We start from the raw sequence: 21,634 nt of genomic DNA on the forward strand, positions 1-21,634 counted from the left end.
AGGTATTTATACCATACTCCGCACCTTCAGATCCGAGCACCTTGCAAGAAAAGACTACTGAAGTTCATGGCCACAAGATTCTCTCTCTTCTTCCAGGCAACTCCTGCATTGAATTACCCAAAAAATCATTAGTTCTCCCTATTATTTGAGTAGCTCTATTTCAAAGAGGTACCATTGTCACCTAGGCAGTCTATTGGAGTGGTGAAAATCACAAGAGGCGCATTTTCAGCACACTTCACAGGAGACATTCGGGCAAAACCCACTAAATAAGCAAAGGGTTTGATGTGTGATGTTTTTAAAGTTTGCGTTTTAGTGACTTCAGCTGTGATCTGGAAGGATCAGCTTCTCTCTAGGGGAATTTGCTTTGTGGTGGGGCCTGCTCAGTTGCTGAACTTGGGTAGACTCCTACTGCAGCTCTTGGTACCAAAGGCTGTGTGATGGGGTATCCACCGCACACAAGGCCTGAAAGGGTAAATCAGGCCAATTAACCTCAGGCTGCACCTGGAGGAAACCCAGGGAGTGCTAGGACTAACCGCTAATGAAGTTCAGCTAGGCGGGATCTATAAAGAGAGGAAGTTGGTAGGCTGCAAGGGAGGAAACCTGCAGTCATGCCCCCAGATGCAAGAGGGAAGAGTAGGAAGCAATGCAGGGAAGGAGCAGTAAGGGCTGGGAGAGTAAAAGCCCAGAGTTGCTGGGTTGAGGGACCCTGAACCAGAACCCAGTGTAGATGACGGGCACGGGTTCCCCTACTAGTCACTGCTGGATAGCCCATTTGGGGATGGTTGGAAGCAGTCTGGAAGCAGACTTTGATGATACCCTGGAAGGGGGGGAACTTTAAGGTGATTTAGCTGGAGGGCTAAGCCATGAAGAGGAAAGAGCTGCAGCTCCCGGCACATGAGAGACTACAGAATAACTGAGGGAAATGACAGACTGGGTACTGCAGGAAGGGGTGTCAGATCAGGTGGCAGAGCTAAGTCCCCAGATGAGCCACAAGGAGGCACCGCTGAGCTGTTAGTAGAGCAGATCCCGTCACAGGTTACCTTCTGCTTTGCTCCAGAATCCATGCTGGAAGATATTTAAATAACAAAACAAATGTTGTGAATTAAGTTTTGTCTAGCAGAAAAAAGAAAGAACCAGTCAATGGACCAGGAGAGTAATATTGCCAGCAGACTGTACAACTGCAGCATATATTGGGGACAAGAGCGTATGGCTGCAATCACTTAAAGGAAAATGAGTAATAAATACAATATTCTTTCTCCAAAAGCAAAGGTCACAATAAGCCAGCGGAATAGCGTGGGAAAACCTGCCATGGAGTTAGCCTGTGAAGCGAAGGCTGAATCTCATCTGCCCTGAGCTCTCTCTTCTCAGGAGAAATTTATTTATAGAAGGAACGAGGCCTCCTCCAGAATTCTAATGTATTTGAAGTTTGTGATAACCGTGGGAGCTTATACTGCCTCGTCTCCAGAGTTTCTTTGCTGTCTGCCTTTAATAGTAATAAATATCCACTTAAGGATTTATCTTTGTGTGGTTATGTTTTAATGACAACACATGGATGTACATTTGGAATGGAAGCATCATAGACATCGCACCAAATCCTGCAGTTGGTTACAGGGATGTAAATCTGGAAGGACATCAGTGGCGTTGCTGCCGATTTACATCTGAGTTATTGACGACAGAGTTTTTGCCTGTGGTTCAGCGGCACCTTGCTGCATTCTTAATTCTTAGCTTATCCTTCTCAGCAGCTGCAAAATGGAAAGGGTCAAGAAATCAGGCTGATAATAGGCAGACCAGAATAAAACGCCAATAGGGCTAGATCCTCCACTGGCATAATTCAGCATAGCACCCTTGACTTCTACTGAAATCCGTGGAGCTACAGTGATTTACACCAGCTGAGGACCAGGAGCTAAGAAGCCTGGATGCAAACTGTCGCATCTCATTTAAAATTACTTTTCCAGCAACGTCTCTGTGTGATCGACCTTCATTTTTCACAGTCTTGAAATATTTCGTATATAAAACCCTTCATTTAACCTTGAGTCTGCCTTTCCTTTTTTTCATAGCTTCTGTAGTGTCACCTTCAAGGTCTGAACGGATAGGAGGTGGCAGACTTTGCTATGGATGTGTGCATTGCTTTCTTTGCTGGCTTTCGGTCTTAAGGAACAATGCTTTGTACGTGTGTCGAGCAATATTCCTGCAGCTGGAAAACAGCTGATGAAGCCTTGAAATGAGGAATCAACATATGCTCTTAAACAGCTCCTTGCAATGATGGAAACAGAAACTTCATCGCAACAGGCATTTGTCTGTTTAGACATTAACAACACTCCACAGATCTTCCTCTCGCACCCAGCCCCTGTACATAATCTTACATGAATAGTATCCTCTAACATTAACTATTCATATTATGCTGTTAACCACTAGATATAAGGCTTATGGGAAAAACAATGTGCCCGAGATAGGAGTAAGGCATTGGATTGGATTCAGGAGATCTAGATTTATCTTCCAGCTCTGACACAGACTTCTGCATGACCCTAGGCGAGGTGCTTCGTCTCTCTGTCTCAGCTCACCATTAGTAAATTAGGGCACCATTCTCCCAACCTTAATCTGTTTTATCTATTCGGAGTGTAAACTCTTTGAGGCAGGATCCATCTCTTCCTATGTGTCTGTGCAACACCTAGCACAATGGTGCCTTAATTTTGGTCGGTGGCCTCTGAGAGTTATTGTAACACAGACAACAGTGCTGACTTGAGAGGCAGACAGTAGATGAAAGAAGAGGTAAGAGCTGTTGCAAACATGTTCCTTCTCAGAACATTCATTTTATTTATGCTCTACCTGATCACTAAGCAGTATTATGGGTGCGGCTACATCCTTTGATTGAAAAACAAACAAACAAACCAATCTCGGATTACACAGTGGAGATGAGCGAAATAAACCGTTTTTATTCACTTTAAATGAGGCTGATCCTAAGCTTGTACACAAAGAGAGCCATCAGAAGTCGTATTCCACACTGCCGGTTTCGACACTGCCACTGGTGCTCACTCTTCCTTTATATAAATATATGATGTGGGTTTCAGAGAGCTCCTCTAACCCAGCAGACAACCTAAGAAACGGTATTAGCATTGATGTTGCCTCATACATTCATATTAGTGTCGCTATAGAGAACAGTGAAAAGTGAGCTAGGAGAGGAGCTTACATAAGTCATGTCAAGCTGTGCTGCAGATGAGTTATGACCCTCAGCCTCACTTGTGGACAGTTATGATTTATGCACTGCAGACTGTCTCACTCCCCACCATTGTGTATATTCTCTCGTCATGTATGTACAGCCATGTGCGAGATCTACTACGGACACATACATGTGTGTAATGTACCCTATACAGTGAATAGTATGTTCCAGTTGTTACCACATAATTAGCTATTATTAAGCTCCTTGCACTTACTTTCAAGGCTCCTCGCCTCTCTGCCCTGCTCTACTTGTCCGCTCTTGTTGCTCCCAGCCTCTTCCACTCGGCCAACAATGCCGACCATATCCACCTGTTTGCCAGCTTCTCCTGAAGACATCTCTGCGCTTTCTTCCACAATGCCGTTCCACCCAGAGTCCCTGCACTGATCTGTAAGGCCATATCCTCCTTCAGATCCTTCCCTGAGACACAACATGGCCACAAAACCTGGAGTCATCAGCCAAGTAATGAGGCTGGGTTCTATGTTTATATATTTAAATGGCCTGGGCATGTATATAAACGGCCTATATCTACTGTATCCCTCCACCTTCTGGCCTAAGACTTTGTCTGTCATAGCCCTTTCTCTGCCACACAGGGGCTGCTTAGATTGTGACTCAGGCTGTACTGAGAAGAGCAGTGGCTACTTGTCCAATACTGGTGCTATAGAGTAAGTGCTCAATGCTCCCTACTGTGAGTGGGTAAGGAGGAGGTGGAGAGGGGCAAGGAGTGGGAGGAGCCCTGGCTGATGACTAGTGCTGGAGAGAGAAGCCAGGTGACTCTCCCATCTGGCAAGAGGTTTTTGCTGAGAAATCTCTAGGCCCAGAAGTCTCTATGAGCATAAAGACTTCAGCACAATAAAAAGTCCCAAAGGATAATAAAAGAAACAGGCTCAGATGCTGTCCTGCACTGAGCCCCAGAGCTACACTGCTGATCTCGTGAGCACTGCAGTTCATAGCAGGGGCTGCTCTAAATTTTGGCAGCTGGGTTTGGGCCCATATGCCACCTGAGCATAGCTGGAGCATACCACACTCTGGCCACACCTCCTCGCTGCACCAGGACTGAGTGTGGCAGTTGGTGCAGGGCTGAGTATGTCAGCTCTATGTCACCTGAAAGCTCACCTGTGCTGGGAGAATTAGCAATTATTTCAAGTGGAAGAGAATTTTAAGGCACTGCCTGAGTTTTTGGCTTCGGGCAATGCACACATTCTTGTAATCCCGACCATGAAGTCACTAGACACTGTCCCCTCATGTGACTGGATTCGGGAAATAAAGTTCATGCTCCTGCGAGTCACTTATCACAAATCTCAGGAGCTGGCGGGTAGGTCTGGTCTGCAAAAAAAATCTCTGTACCTGCAATCTCAGAGCTTGGATCTACACATTTGGGTGTGCGTGGCTCAAAATAACAGCCAAGATGTTCCATGGGGCTGGCGAGGGGGGTGGGTCTCAGAGCCCAAGCAGGAATGTCTACCCTGCCACTCTTAGCCCCGTAGCACGAGCCTGAGTCTGTCGACCCAGGCTCTACGACTTCCTGCTGCGGTTGTTGGGTTTTTTTTGCACTGTAGATGGTACTTATCCTTGGGAATCTTTCCCTGCTGTTGCTGCCTGAGCCACTTACTGTGGCTCTGATGCTGCAAGGTGATCCATGTAGGTCAGGGGTGGCCAACTTGAGCCTGAGAAGGAGCCAGAATTTACCAATGTACATTGCCAAAGAGCCCAGGAATACATCAGCAGCCTCCCCATCAGCTCCCGCTCCCAGTGCCTCCCACCCACCCGCACCCCTGCCAATCAGCGCCTCCCCCTCCCTCTCCGCACCTCCTGATCAGCTGTTTCATGGCATGCAGGAGGCTCTTGGGGGGGAAGGGGGAGGAGCGAGGGCATGGCAGGCTCAGGGGAGGGGGCAGGATGGGTTGGCCTGGGGGCAAAGCCTGTGGCAGAACCAGTGGTTGAGCAGTGAGCACCCCCGGCACATTGGAAAGTTGGCGCCTGTAGCTCCAGTCCCAGAGTTGGTGCCTATACAAGGAGCCGCATATTAACTTCTGAAGAGTTACTCCGGAGCCATAGGTTGGCCACCCCTGATGTAGGTGGACTCTTAACACCTTGCAGAGTCCTAATGAAGCCAAAGGGGGCTGACGAATGCACAAGCAACTGTCTGTGTAGATCACATTGCAGGATCAGGGCCTATTTCTATGAGTGTACGTATGTACACAGGAATACTCTACATTTTATCCTATATAACTACAGTATATAAAGAGGTTATTGGTTTTTATTATGTATTTATTATTAATTAATTATTATTAGTAGTAGTAGTAGTAGTAGAGCAATGGCTTGTAGGAGCCCCAATCACGGTGCAGAACCCCTCTGTGGTAGATGCTGTACAAACACAGAACAAAAAGACAGTTCCTGCCCCAAAGACAGAGAAGACCCCACCCAGTAATTCTCAGGTGAGTAGTCCTTACTCATACACGTAGGCCCATTGACTCCATTAGGAATCGCGGGTCTTTCAGCAATTCCCAGCATCAGGACTTCAATGTGTCAAAGCCAAAATGTTACTAGGATGATCTCTATGAATACATTATAAGCAAACAGGACCAGCTTATCAGGGGAGCTTTGCACATTCCGATCATATAGACAAGGCAGACTGATAAAGGTGTCACAATTCATTATGCAGTTATGAATTATGTTCCTCTAGTGACAGTCTTAATCGTGCTCCGCAATAGCCAAGGCACAAAAAAGCCACAAGTATGCAACATGTGCTCGCACACATTAACGGAGCGACATCTAAGCGCTGTAAGATGTTCCAGACTGGGTAGTTAGGGTGCACACGCCAAGGGTAGTCTCCATCTCCCTCAGGTAACTCAGCCAGGGCCGGCTCCAGGCACCAGCTTGTCAAGCAGGTGCTTGGGGCGGCCACTGCGGAGAGGGGCGGCACGTCCAGCTATTCAGCGGCAATTCGGCGGACGGTCCCTCACTCTGGCTCAGAGCGAAGGACCGTCCGCTGCAGATCGCGATCGTGGCTTTTTTTTTTTTTTGGCTGCTTGGGGCGGCCAATACCCTGGAGCCGGCCCTGAACACAGCACTTCCTTCTGTACTCCCAAGTCTTCTGGGTTTTGGACAGTTCACAGTGGGGTTAATCCACGATTTAAAGGCAGCCTTTAGTTTTCATTAGCTCACACACACACACATCTGTCCTCTTTGGTCTCCACAAGTGCGATGTTATCAGTCAGCTGAGAGGCCTGTTTTTACAACAGCCATTTTATCATCTCTGTCATTCCTCAAAGCTAAGGGGATCTCAATCCCCTGGCTCAAAGCACCACGGCCAACTAGCTGGGCTTTCAGGAAATTAGCAATGCAATTATGATGCTAGCCCTATTGTATTAAAAAAAAATCAAATGATAGCCAGTGTCTCCAGAGCCCTTGAGGCATGTTGTTAAAACCACCAAAACCACCTTCACTTTTCCATCTTCTAAGTGTCACTTTGTCATGCACGGTCAGAGAGTGAAGCCTCTCTTTCCTGAAGCTAAGAGCACAGGGAGGCTCCAAGAAACAACTTTGGATGCCTTCCTTAACAAACATTTGCATGTCTGACACTTTCGCAGTGACCTGCTCCCTCTGTTCCCCACCTCCACCGCCGCTGCACATTGAAAATAGGAAAGTAACAATACCTTCTCAAACTTCCCATCTTCGCCATCTGATTTACCCAGGGAGGATTATATGTGTGTTATCACATAGCCCACACTAGTACCGATTACTGCAATACCATCATCTGATAGCGTATGCTAATGCTGTTTACTAGTGCGCATCATATAACCCCCAGGAGTGCTAATTAACTTCTATACATCACAGCTAGTGCTGGTTACTACGCTGCATTATCATATAGCATCTAAGCCTATTGATTCATGCTATACATCATCATACAGCTCCAGCTAATATGGATTACTAGACATCCTATAGACCCCACTAGTACTGATTACTATCCTGCATTCTCACAGTCTCTGAGAAGTACTGATTACTAGGAATTATCCTATAGATGCCACTAGCATTGATTACTACCATGCATTATCATGAAGTCTGACTAGTATTGATTACTACACATTATCCTATAGCTCCTACTAGCACTGATTATCATCATACATTAACAGATAGTCTCGGACTCGTACTAATTACTATACATCATCAAATAGGTCTCACTACTACTGACTTCTACACATTATCACATAGCCCCCACTGGTACTTATTACTAATAGTTAAAAGATTATACAATGGGACCATCTCCATTCTCTGGGGCATTTACTCAGTACAAAGAAATCATAGCTTACCCTTTCCACACTGTGTCTTCTCAGTGATCCATATGGTATTTTGAACAAAAGTCTTCGGGTCCTACCGGGAGTCACAGCTGTCTGCACTACCATAGTGCAGAGCTCTGTGTGTGTGTGTGTGTGTGTGTGTGTGTGTGTGTGTTCGTTCAGAGCAGAGAGAAGCTTCCTTTGAAATAACTTACAGCCTCCTGCAGATTTCCCAAATATCAAATAGCTGAGTGGGTTTTTAGTTTAGACCCATGTGAGTCAAGATGTGGCTTGTTTTGAAGGAAGGAAAAAAAATCCCTGCAACCCTAACAACATGTTTTAAGCAGCATATCTTTAGCTTCCTTCTGTTTCTCTCCGTGTAGTTTGCTCAGCTGGATTGCTGTGCCACAGAGGTGGAAGAATTAAGCTTCTGGGGAGAATGTTCCAAAAATGTCAACCTCGGTTCTTGTAGCTACAGATGGTAACCAGGTCAGTTGTCTAATCAAAGCTCTATCAGACTTATTATACATTTTGTCACGTGATGGCAGACCCCTCTGGTTTGCTGTACAGTAGATCACATGTTCACCTTAAAAAGAATATCTGGTGTATCACCATCTGGTGCAGAGATTAATGTTAAATCCTACATTCAGATATTACTCTCTTCTAGACATAGGGGAGCACATACAGAGTAATTGGACTTTAAAGGATTCTCCAGGCTGCTCAGTTAATACCCCCCCCCCACCAGACTGTATATTATATCTAGCACACTATATATTATGGGTATGCACACCGTGCACATTTATGCACACACACAACTATACACACACGCTATAATTATATATGCACACATATACCACTGGAAACATATAAAGTTATATGCCTATTTTAAAAAGTGTCTGCTACTTTCACCAATACTAAAACAATAAGTTAACTGGACTTTGCTGTAACACATTCTGTACAGAATCAGAGTCTTAATGTGTACTGCTACTTTCTCCTGGAATCCAACTGTACAGTAGAAGACAATCACATTTTCTTTTACAGAAGATAAAAGAGGTTTGATGATTACCTGTTCTGTTTCTTCCCTCTGGGGCACCTGGTATTGGCCATGGTCAGAAGACAGGATACTGGGCTAGATGGACCTTTGGTGTGACCCAGTACGGCTGTTCTTATGTTGAAACAATATCCATTGTTTTACTGGTACAGAGGCCATTTGAGCTTTGGCAAATTTCTTTCAATTTCTGCAAACACCATGAAATGTCCCAAAGCAAATATATGTGATTTAACCACTGTTTTTAAGGTCTATTCTGTATTTTCATGTTCTGTTACAGGTACTGGGCTGCATCTGAGTTAACCTGTGCAAATTGAGAGTCACTTCATCAACTCCATGCTGTTTTTCTGATTCCACCTGGTCTAACAGAGCAGAATTTGGCTCACTGTTCTTTCCTTAAGATCAGTCCAGTTGTGGCCAGATCTCTGATAAGCTTCAGAGATTAATCTCTTCTCCTATGGATAATGCTCAATTTAATGTCTTACTTCTTTTTTGGGGGGTCTAAAAGCCCAAAAGAAGGCATTGGGAATGTGGCCTTCAGCACACCATTTATAACAAAGAGAAAAGAATGTATCTGTCCAGCATATGTGCATGCATTAAAAGGCAGTAAAAAAAGAAAAAGCAGCAGCTTAATGTGGGAAATTCCAAATATTAAAAACAATCGGCCTTTGTTCCTAATTAGTTCCATATGTGTGTTGCCAAAATAGAGCGAGCGAGACAGGAAAAGATGGAAATGTCTTAAGCATGGCTGACTGATATAGATTCTTTCTAGAGACTAGGGATAGGGTTACAGGTTTTGACTCAACTTTTTTTTAAGATTTTTTTTCATGACGATCAAAAATCTCTCTCCAATGCTAACCACCTCCCAGTTTGAACCCAACATTAAAGGCAGATGCTGTTCTTGTTGACATCAAAAACTGGGGAGTCACTCCATTGACATCAATAGAATTTCTTCGGATTTACACCCGGGTAATAAAACTGGCAATCTGGCCCACTGGAAATTTTGTCTGACTAAGGATGAGTCATGTCTGAGCGAGAACCTCAGGCTTTAGACCATAAAATGTCCAGCCGGGCTAGCAGAGATCTCTCCAGTAATCTAATTGAAGGACCTGGGTTCTCAGGGTTCCTGCCTACATCACTCCCATTATACCTTACCCAATTTCTTCTAACATTTCTGAAGTGAGGGTCTAATGATATCTCTGGATGAGTCATTTAAAATGATTGGACACAAGACCTACTCTAAAAGCAAGAGTCTTTATGACCTGAGCTGGAGGACCAGTTCCATTAGCTCAGCAGAAGCAGACTCAGACTCTCAATGTGGTCTAGCCACTAGGGTCAAAGAGTCCCACTCAGCACCGGCCTTATGGGTGGGCAACCGCCCAGGGCGCCATGGTCAGGAGGCAAGGAATGGGGCGGGCCAGGAATTGAGGCCGTGGAAGGGAGCTTGGGGCAATGGGGACAGGGAGGTAGCAGGAACCAGGGGCAGTGGCAGGGATAGAGGACACCCACTACCCTGTAAACTACTGCAGGGCTGGCACAAGCAGGCACCCTGTATGCCCTATGACCATAATGGGCCTGATTCTTCTCTCACTTACCATGCTGCGAATCAGGAGTAGTTCCACTGGTGTCAATGGAGTTATGCTAAATGGGAGGAGACTCTGGCTAGCTGCCTTAATTCTCTTAATTTCTCTCTTCTCCTTTTCCCGCCACCCCTCCCTTCCCCATGTCCACGTTCATGTTGCACTGTCAAACCCACAACAGCAAAGTGGCTTTGAAATTGGGAAAAACGGGTTCTTTCCTACCAAGGGTCAGATCCCCAACCATGGAACAGCCCAGAGCCGATGGCCAGGTGGGAGGAGAACTCCATGGGCTCCTCCCCCTCACAGGGGGCGGGGGGTTGTAGCCAAAACGTTGCGGATTTAGGAGAATTTGCCATAGATGCAGCGCCCTCAGCATGCCCCATCCCATCTACCTCCTTGGCAGTGGGGTTTTGTGAGCGTATGCATGCTGCATAAGAGACTCTGTTGACAAATGAAGGCGCTCTCAGTAGGGTTGGTGAGATGGAACTATGTGTGTCTCCTCAACCCACCCCCTTCTTCCCCATTGGTTGGCGAATGGTTGACTAGCAGCAGCTGACACCTCCATAAGATGAGATCCCTATTCAGAAGCTCCCTCTGACCCCCAGATCCATGGGTCAGTCTGATACCTCGTCCTGCACATGGGTAAAGTTGTTCTGACTGTTAAAAACCTTTTTCTTCATGTCCAGCCTAAAGCTTAGAGAGAAACCCCCTGGTAAAACAGAGTGGGACAATCAAATCAAATCAAATCAAATCCAACAGAGCATCTTGACCTGGCTCACCACAAGACCCACAACAGAGACACGAGGTATTTACTAACTGCTGAAAGGGGAAACTGTTTAATCAGATGGAGGCTCTCCAGCGCTAATTACAGGCTGCCAGGAACAGTGGTTTGTGGTAATGACGTATCACAGAGAATTACATTCCAATCTATTACTATATCAGACTTGACATCTTTTTATCCTTAATGAAAAGGGGAAAGAAAATAATTTACTGATGCAAAACACATGGGTGTTTGTTACATCTGGAACCTGAGAGTCACATTTCAGGTCAATAAATGCCCAGTGGAGATTAGGAAATGGAAAGTAGCAACAGCACTGGCATAAACTGAAACGTAATGTGCTGTGTTGGTGTGCTGTCAGTAACAGCTCCATTTGGTAAAACTATCCAGAGTAAAACAATTAAAAAGCCTGATTTTCAGAAGTGTTACGTATAATGATGGGGTGTTTACCCCAGGTGGGTTATGAAAGGGTTAATACAGGCTTGAAATTGTAAAGAGGCCTGTCACGAGGCCAGTACACCCCGTCCTTCTGGGGGTGGGTAAAGGGTGGGATAGGCCCACAGTTAAAGCCAATAGGACTCCCCTGGACGTCAGGGAAGTGTGGCCCACTGGCCAAGTCAACAGGACAGTTTCAGGGAAGCGTGGCCCACTGGCCAGAGTCAATAGGACTCCCCTGGACTGCAGAGAAATGCGGGCCAATGGCTAGGGTCAGTAGGGGTCCCCCTGGCTGTGGGGAAGCGCAACCTAATGGCCAGAGGCAGTGAGAGGTGGTTCAGTGGGCCACCCCCCAAAGGGGGACCCGGGCCCTCCCTGCTCCACCGGGTCCCAGCCAAGGGCCCTGGTTGTGGCAAATGGGTTCACCACCAAGTCGGCAGGCAATCCGCCTGCAACATGCCAAGTGCTGCTGGGGCACTGGCTAGCCCCTCCCTGGGCTACTTCCTATCATGACTTAAGTTCTGCAGTTGAAGTTGGGGTGTCTTCGGAGTCTCTGGGCTCCTCAGGAGTTGACTGCAATCTCCCTGGTGGGTCCGCAAGTACCTGGGCCCCTGCTTGAGCCTCAGCGTCTCCTGCTCCTGTGGTCTGGGATCCTGACTGCTCCTCAGCTAGAGGTGTGTCCTTCCTCCTGACTGAGCTAGGCTGCTCCCTTTTATACTGCAGCAGCAGTTGGTGCATGCCCAGCAGGGTCAGGGGGGCGTGGCTTCTGCTGCTAAGAGTGCCGCTTTATCCCCTTCCGCTCCAGTGTGGGGCCAGTACACCCCATCACAAGGACTCTTAGCCCAGGAGCAAAATCAGCAAGGGTCTTAGTGCAAATCACACTTCTAACTTGGGCTTGGCAGGGGAAAGAAAGTAACTCCCATGCACTTAGCTTTGCCAATCTTTTATAAGGGGAACATATAATGGCTGCTCTAATGTGGGTGTGATGGAGGGGAAAGGAGCCCCTTTGCCATTTAAATCTCCTGTACAGGAGGCAGCCATGATTTGACTGTCGGGACTGCATGAGTGTAGAGGAGGGGCCTCTGGCTGTGCTGAACCACCAGAAGGAGGCATTGCTGGGTGGAGTCAGTGCCCTGGCCCCACCCATCTTGGGGAGAATGTCACATGTCGCATGTTTTTGCGGAGGTGTCTAAACTCCCCATAGCACATTCAGTGATATTATGCCTGCTCCTACTCTGGGTAAACACGACGCTACTGGCTGTGCACAGCCTGCTTGCCCTATGTGGCTCGGCTCTAGGAGCCTGATATCAACTTTCCATAGGCAAACAAGTACTGGGGAATTAGCTTTCATTGATTTGCCTGCTAAGGGAAGAAATTCAGCATGAGAGAATTCTGAAGGCTCCCTTTCCATTTACCTTTCCATCCGACTTGAAAAGCCGTGCAATACAATGGACCTGCCTGACCTGTACTAGTATGCAGAGAAAATTCTCCCTTCACCATCCATTTACCCCACCCCTCGCTCGGCTAACCTTGGCAGTCCGTGTCCTTTGCTATTAAACTAAACAGCAAGTTAGGACGTACAAACACACCGGCTGTAACAGCCTGGTTAAGTGGCTGCTGGTCAGTGTTAACATGGAGCCCAGTATAGGACATGAATGAAGGCTTTTACTCTGTTAACCATACAGCTTGTGTAGTGTATCCACGGTGCACATTGATTGCTGTTACTGATGATTTACATTTCTAATGGCAGCTCCACATTGCACAACACAGAATTAACTTTTAGTGGCGGAAGTTCATTGGCACATAGGCAGGGCCGGTAGACATAGGCCTAATCCAACAATCTGAAATCAAAGATCTCTGAAATGGGGAAGTTCAGAGCCAGATCTGAAGCACCCTGGGTCGAACCAAAGCCCAGCGCTGCACACTCGAACGTCCAGGCTCATCTGTACACTAAAGCATTAAGCAGAAGCCCAGATGGGACACAGGACTGGAAAGATCCATGTTAGGACACAGAAGAAAGGGGAAGCAGGCTCTTCTCTACACAGTACACTACAAGGCTGTGCTGTTATCTGCCATATGCAGGAAGAGAGGAAGGATGGTCCAGTGGTTAGGGCACTGGAGACCTGGGTTCAAGTCCCTGCTCTGTCACAGGCTTCCTGTATGACCTTGGCCAGGTCACTTGGCCTCTTTGTGCCTCAGTTTCCCACCGGTAACATGGGGGATAACAGCATCTCCCTCCCACGCAGGGGTGTGGTGGTGATAAATGTATTTAAGATTATGAAGTGCTCAGATATTAGGGGGATGGGGCCCGTATGAGTACGTCAGATAGCTCGACCATATAGAGCGGGAGATGTCTGTGTGCCATGGGCAAGGCAAACTAAGGATGGACACTTTCAGGATCTTTTAGCTGAGTGCTTGAGAGTTTGCAGCTGGGCTGACAGGGTTTCAGTTGCTTTGATTTGCTGAGAAAGGGGAGGGTAAAAAAAAGCATAATCCCAAAATGGAGCCCTAAACTGAACCTCTTCTTCCTGCTGGCCCAATCCTGTGAGGTGTGACTTCAGTGGAGGCAAGTGCCTGCAAGAGGCATTCACACTGGTACAGGAATAGACCCTACAGAAGTGAGCCCGGGAAATTCCCCAGAGGGCCTAACAAGCTAGCCAGAGGCTGTGTTTTGGTGAGAGGCCACTGGCCAAACTTCTTTATAGCATAGGAATTAGTGGTTGTCTGTGTTCTATCTGAAGAATTTTTCTTGTGTATATATAGTAGTTTTCCTTCTGTTTTAGTGTCTCTAAGTCAATCTTGGTTCCCCAATCCCCTAGAGCTTTCTTGTACATACTTAACCCCTGGTTTGTATAATAAAAGTTAAGAATAATTTAGTTTTACTAACTTTCCCACATAAATCGGAGGGCCAGTAATGAATTAGGGAGGGAAGTTGTCTGGCACAAGTACCCTGGAGACATGCCACTGCCACATCATCGGGGGAACAGGGAGTGGCCTTTGGCCTTTACATAAATTAGAGAGGAGATATTTGGCAGCAATGCTCCATTCCCACATCATGGCCAGGCTGCAGAAGCTGGATGCGACACTTACAGGCGTGGTAATGCATTGATCTGGGCCACCACCGGAGCGTAGTTTTTGTTAGTGGCTAGATGCTGAGCACCCATGACTCCAAGGGGAGATGCAGGTGCTCAGCATTGGATCCAAAGGTATTAGGAGGTTGATTCTGCATGATGCTGAGCATGCTCAAGTCCCATTGACTTCAGTATGAGCTATGAGATGCTGAGCATCCCTCGGAGGTACTCAGAACGTATCAGGTTTGGGCTCTAAATAGGACTATATAACAGGTAAGTGACATATGGACTATGTCAAACAACACTGAAGATTTACTTTCTTTCATCCTTCATATGCTTTGTAAGTTTCTTTCTTTCTTCAATTAAAATAACACCTGTTTAAAAAAAAAAGATCTTAAACTGCAGGAAAGTAGGGGAATGAAGTTGCTCAAGAGAAGCCGCGTGGTCAGAAGGAAGGCAGCCATGACAGAAGGACATTTGAGTGAGTGGAGAAGTAGACGCGTCCTGAGAGTTTTTAGGAGAATCTAAAAGGGCCCTACCACCCCCACAAAAATTAGGCTATTAAATGAGGTGGCATTTTACTGTTGGGAGCCTGTAAGTAGAGGATGAGGGGTCCCTTTCTCCTAATAAAGTAAAACTGCATTTGTACAAATTTAAAGGAGCATTGTCAACACTGTCAAAATAAAATGAAGACGGGTATTTAATTATGCTTTAACTTTCATAGCTTTTAAAGCAAGAAGAAACCATTATGCTCATCTAGTCTGATCTCCCCCATCACAGGCCAAAGAACCTTCCCTAGTAATTTTTGTAAGCCCATAACTTCTGTTTGAGCTACAGCATCTCTATTGGAATGATATCCAATCTTCATTCCAGTCCATGTCAAGTGCTGGAGAATCCACCACATCCCTATAAGTTCCAGCGGTTAATTACTCTCACTGCTCCTTGCGTTACTAACAACACCTTAAAGTCATCCTAGACTGCACAGTTTCACTTTCTGGTTTTCTTGCAGTAGCAGAAGGTTAGTGGTAGGTCAAATTCTGATCTCCATAGTGTAACCTCTCCCAGTGATACCCAGTTTGAGCTTGGTCAAACATGGGACTCCTTAGCTGGTCAGATCCAAACTGGCTGAAGCGGAGAAGAACACATGGGAGAACTGACCCCTGTTTTGGAGTTTCCATCACTGTAGGAAATTTATAAAATAAATCCCCACTCCTCTCTCCTCACCTCTGTTCACTGGCCTTTTCTATTTTGCTCTTAAAATATATATATTTTTATTCATAGCAGGTTTTATAAAAGCTCCTTTAAATAATACTTTCTCCCCTGCCCCCCCCGCTCCAAATCTACTTAATAGTATCCCTAAGAACCCAATCCTGCAAGCTGTTGAACAGCTGCTCAGAAGTGCTGAGCAATCTCAACTCCCACTGCAATTCAACAACTAAGGGCCTGTTTCTGCTCCCATTCTGTCCAATGATAAAACTCCCGTTGACTTCAACGGTGCAAGGTCAGACCTTAAAGGAGTCCTTATTCTGTTGCTTAAAAACCCAGCAGTGGATGCAGAGGGTAAACCGGAGGATGCTGTTAATGCCAAAGGGAATCTCACTAGGGGCTGCTTCAAAGATCTGATTCCTCTGATAAATAAATAAGTGAGAATATCAGCTATTTCGTAGGGGCCGACGTTAGCAGTTGCTCTCTTACATTATGCATGATTTGTGACTGCTCAAAGTACAAACTAGCTGCTCACTCTTCCATTAGCGAGTCCCGGCAGCTCAGCTAAACCAGGCGATTTATTGCCGCCACCTAGGTTAATGGATCACTTTACATTTTGATAATGCCTTATTATTGCATTTGTTATTAAGAGTGATGTAATCTCCAGGTAGCAGAGGCTTAATAGCAGGCAAGAGAAGGTTTGTGTGATTAAAGCAGGGAAGGAGCCCACCAGGCATGGGGTTTGCTTTGTGGATTTGTCTTCCATCACAACCTTCTTCTGACAGCCTTCCCCATCCTGTGCTGTCGCCGAGTACGGATTTTGATAACGGGTATTGATCGCCTGTGTTTATGAAGTGGACGGAGTACAATATAAACTGTGTAATTGCACCGACAATGAGAAAATAAATACTCTTATTTACAGTATTGATTGCAAAGACTATCTACTAGATACACTTTGCTGTTGGAACACGGGCTCTATGTGACATGTTGGGGATGCTTTTGGGTATGCCCAGGCCAAGCACAACGGCCTAGCGGATACAGAACTGGAGTGGGACTCAGGAGACTTGTGTTTTATGCCTGGCTCAGCCAACAGCCTGTTGGGTGACCTGGGGCAAATCTCTTCCTCGCTTTGTGCCTCAGTTTCCCTATCTGTAAAATGGTACTGAGCTTCTTTGTAAAGCGCTCTAAGATCTGCTGATGAAAAGCACTGTACAAGAGCTAGGTATCATTGTTATAGTTGCCTGGCGTGGACATCTCTATTTTATTAATTAAGTGCCTATTATATTAATTCGTTAAGCTTGCTCATTGCTGTACAAGACACAAAAGAGACACTGTCCATGTCTTGGTACTTCAGACTGCAAAGGCCAAAGCAAAGGCCAAAGCTGGAACAATGTTTAGATTCGGGGTGCTAGGAGCCATTGAACCAAACTGTAAATCCTGTCTATGATGGAAACCACTTCAAGCTAGGAGATGCTGCAGCACCCCTCCATGTAGGCATTGTCTACAATTGTGTCAGAGTGGCACAGTCCTTTCCCGAGCAATGCAGCCTGCTCCACCCAGTACTATCCCGCTCACTCCAAGGGACTGTATAGGCTATAGGGAATCCTACCCCGCTCCCCACAACTCTTTGGTGTACGCATCCCCAAGGGCAGATGGAGGGAGATGCCCCAGCCCTTAATGGGGGATTGCAATTGTGGGCGGCCCTTGCATGGGCTGGGGGGATATTTTGTATCAGCAATGGTGACTGTAAGAAACAATCAGCAGAGCGTGATTTCCTCCCTTCCCCCACCCACACACTCAAAAAGCTCAGCACAGCTCCTATCAGTGCAACCAGAGTCAGGCTCCCTTTGGGCTCACTTGGTGCAGTGCTGCTGATGGACCACTGAGGTATTGGTCTGAGATGGGCCTGACCCCAAATTCTAGATCTCGGTTTGTATCTCTGCAATGGACCGATTCCAAACAGCAAATTGGCATCCCCTGAAGATTTGGGATTCAGATGTTGATATATATGGAACCCCCCATATGTTAGGCTGTCTTCCAATTTGGGGGTTGCATCCTGCCTACTATAAAGACAGCAACTGGAGACCTAATTGGGTGTGAGAGTTTGGCTCAGACCCTTTTCTACTAGCTGCTCATCACCTGAAAGAAGAGTGAATAATAAGGAACGTAGCCATTTGGTCATAACAGGTAGCCAAGCCTTTATTTTCTCCTACATAAATGCTGGTATTATATTAAATTTCTTTTCCTTATTAGGATATTAACTATGTTGGGACCTGAGTATGTGGAACTCTGGAATCAGGCAATCTCTGCTAACGCTATCCGTTGACTGCTGCTGCTGTCATTACTATATCTGTACTGGGGCAAGGAACTACAGCTTCCCACTGCCTCCCCGGGTGCCAGCAGCCCCATCACTTCCAGCAGAAGGCCACTTTTATCTTGGGACAGGCTAGCTTGCATCTAGACACAGGGCCCATCATTATTCCCCACCTCAACCCTGGTCTTTCTGGTATACTTGGTGTACAGGGAGGGAGTGTAAGGGCTGGTGATTTTGGAGAGGTGGCAGTTGGGAAGGGAGATACACTGTAGATTGGGTAGTCGGCTTTGTGCTTGGCTGATGACTGAGTTCCCCACAAGGCAACAGGGATCAGTCAGGTATTTTGTGATCCACTCTGAGGTTTTATCTGGATTGGGACGGGAATTCAGCATTCTTGGCTCAAGGATCCTTGCTCGGAATATACCCATAAGAATTCTGCTACACTGCCTTCCAGGCTCGGTACAAAGTCTCAGTTCTCAGGCCATTGCATTACTGACTCTTTTGAACTCCCTTTTCCATCTGCGTTATTCTCTCTTTACTTTCTTTGCTTCTGGTTTTGTTGGAGAAGTTGATATTTTGGGTCAATGGCTCCAGTACTAGTGAGCAACTGGTTTAAACACGCACAGCCCCCCAGATACCTAGCAAGGAACCGCTTAACATGCATTTGTGTCCTGGATATGTTGTGTCACACCACCACGATTTCTCCCCTGGTCCCCAGACTTCCTGGATCTATTATTCAAGCCTTCACAAATAGCCAATGATCTGGTCTCAGATTTGTGTGCTTAGTTTTGGCCCGTTCCTGTCTGTGAATCATCGGTTTGGCTTGCAAACACAGCAGAGTCTCTTCTCAACAAACAGCTCCTAGGAAGCCCACTGGTGATGACAGCTAATTAGGAAGTGTCATGTCTGATGTTTCCCTTTCATCTCCTCTCACAGAAGTCACAGAAGCCAACAAAGCTCTCCAGTGCCCTTTAGTATGAAGGGAAAGGAAGTGTCAATATGGGAACAGCTGCTTTTGAGATAGTAGAATGACAACGTAACAAGTACATTATGTGCTGGGAGGAAGCTGTGGCAAATGTGAGGCGGATGCAAATTTTTAGCCTCTGCAAAAATCATATTCAAGTGGAATATTAGCTTTACGGGGGAAGTATGAAACACAACTTGTGCCAAATCCTGCCCTGGCTTCTACCCTGCAAAACTCCTTTAAGCCACTCCAGTGGAGTTCTTCCAGATTTACACTGATGTGACTGAGAAGGCCCCGATTCCGGTTATTCAGGACTTTTTAACTGATAGGTCAGTATTAATAGCATTGAGGACACCAGAATAAGAGTACTTAAGTGAGAAGAACATGCTTCAAGCTGAGCTGAACTGCCAGGACCGTAAGTGACAATGGGCCAAATCCTGCAGTCCTTGATGAAGTCAATCACAGTCAATGGGGAGTTTGCCTGAGCAAGGCCTGGACTCACGTTTAGATCCCCAGAGACTGCTTCTCATTTTCTGTCTTCCCTCGTTCCACCCTATGATAAAATTGGCGTGAGTGCTCATTTGTGCGATGATATGCGCAGTCCTGGAGCCTTCAAATTCCACTTGTTTTACTGCCCTACGAGGTATGTTTTATTGAAGTGACACCGAGTTCCAGAAAAGAAAAGAAAAAGAAACAAGGACAATCCTTTGACATAGGAAAGGCAGAATTTTAACGCTCCAGCGTCATACGCTACAATTACCCAGTCTTGTAAGCAACCTCTTGGTTTGGAGCAATGGAGGACACAAGAGGATAGAAACAGCAGCAGTGATAAATCACCTCGCTCTTGAAGCCATAAAACTGACATTGATAAAGATGTATGGTTTGGAACGTTCTTTAGGATCATTCCCAAGTGGTTCTTTTTACTTGATGGCAGAACTATCTGCCTACAGATCACTTCAGTTACTCTGGTATGGGCAGTGCTAAGCTGAGTATTAATTTTCCTGGTAATGGTAAAGTGCTAGGTAATATGCAAATGATTCTATAGCAACTTGGCCACTAGAATGATCTATGACAACAGCATGTGCTTCATGTTCTGCCCGTGCTTCATTTTGAATGTCACGTCAGCTTTTCTGTCTCCTGTCTCAGAGTCTCTTTATCACCCCTAATGAAAAGATAATATAAAGCAAACGATGACAAGCACAGCCCAAGAGCATGGCAAGCCAACATACAAGATGCACGTAGTATACATCATTGGAGTTTGGTTAGAAGATTGTGCCTGACCCTATCAGGCAAAATGACTCCACATTTGTAACATCTAGGCTTAATTATTGCAAGTCTCGGATGAAGTTTACAGCTAGTGCAGAAAATAACAGCCTTGCTGCTCAAAGGGGTTACATTGTCCTGATTTGCCATTCTATGCAGTAGTTCTCCACTGAGCACAGAGTCTACTCCAAGGTCACCAGCCTGTCTTTCAAAGCAGTGTGTTACACTGGGTGGGTCATCAACCACAAGAATTGAACCTAGGCCCCCCCACTACAGAAAGGATGTGGACAAATTGGAGAGAGTCCAGCGGAGGGCAATGATTAGGGGGCTGGGGCACATGACTGAGGAGAGACTGAGGGAACTGGGCTTATTTAGTCTGCAGAAGAGAAGAGTGAAGGGGGATTTGATAGCAGCCTTCAACTACCTGAAGGGGGGGTTCCAAAGAGGATGGAGCTAGGCTGTTCTCAGTGGTGGCAGATGACAGAACAAGAAGCAATGGTCTCAAGTTGCAGTGGGGGAAGTCTAGGTTGGATATTAGGAAACACTCTTTCACTAGGAGGGTGGTGAAGTAAGGAGATGGTGGAATCTCCAGCCTTAGAGGTTTTTAGGGCCCAGGTTGACAAAGCCCTGGCTGGATGATTTAGTTGAGGTTGGTCCTGCTTTGAGCAGCACTAGATGACCTTCTGAGGTCTCTTCCAACTCTAATCTTCTATGATTCCATGACCTCAGGATTATAAAGCACAAGCCTCTCATGCCTGAGTTAGGATCTCCACCTCTCTTAGCCCGGCCTGTAGCAGGCTCATTATTTTCTATATTGGGCCAATTTACCACCAGAGGGAGAGAGTGTGCCATACTGAGCTGGTGTGGGTTACATATACATAGAATTGGTCCTAAATCTACTTGACGAACCAGCTCTCTGCAACGAGGATCACCATCTGACAGCTACCGTCTACTGGGAGAATGAAAATGTTGACCAATTGGGGTGGGAGGGGGATTCACGAGCATGGAATGCGAAGCCTCCAGAGGGGTCAGACTAAGGATATAGAATTTACTACCAGAAGGAATAAGAATGAGCACTAACCTCATCACACCCAGAGCTAAATACAAAACCGCTTATTCACCCAAGCTCTCCCCCAACGCTACCCTTGCTTGCAGGGGTGGCAGGTTTGTAGAAATTTTGGTGGTGCCCAGAGCCCGCCCACCCAAACTGCACCCCCACTTGCCTAAGGCTCTGGGAGGGAGTTTGGGTGGGGGGAGGAGGTCTGGGGTGCAGGCCCTGGGCTGGGCAGGGGATTGGGGTGCAGGCTTTGGGAGGGAGTTTGGGTGCAGAAGAAGTGAGAGGTTGGCCTCTGGGAGGGAGTTTGGGGTGCAGGCTCTGGGATGGAGTTTGGGTGCTGTGTGCAGGCTCCGGGCTGGGTCAGAAGGTGGGAGTGCAGGAGGGAGTGAGGGGTGCAGGCTCTGGGAGGGAGTTTGGGGATTGG

General features: G+C 46.5%; 1 protein-coding gene across 6 annotated transcripts in view; it reads right to left on the reverse strand.

The window, feature by feature from the left end:
* Nucleotides 1-21,634, reverse strand: part of FRMD4A (FERM domain containing 4A) — a 552,359-nt gene that overhangs the window by 300,743 nt on the left and 229,982 nt on the right. Inside the window, exon 1 of one of the 6 annotated variants that reach the window (XM_034765139.1) lies at nt 7,528-7,722. The exons of 4 other annotated variants lie outside the window; for them this stretch is intronic. In XM_034765139.1, the coding sequence (XP_034621030.1) occupies nt 7,528-7,620 (93 nt within the window). In that variant the 5' untranslated portion in view covers nt 7,621-7,722. Of the gene's footprint in view, nt 1-7,527; nt 7,728-21,634 lie in introns of those variants that run through there. One more of the 6 variants, XM_034765154.1, reaches the window with a different exon arrangement.

Source organism: Trachemys scripta, chromosome 1, assembly GCF_013100865.1.
Source record: "Trachemys scripta elegans isolate TJP31775 chromosome 1, CAS_Tse_1.0, whole genome shotgun sequence".
NCBI lineage: Eukaryota > Metazoa > Chordata > Testudines > Emydidae > Trachemys > Trachemys scripta.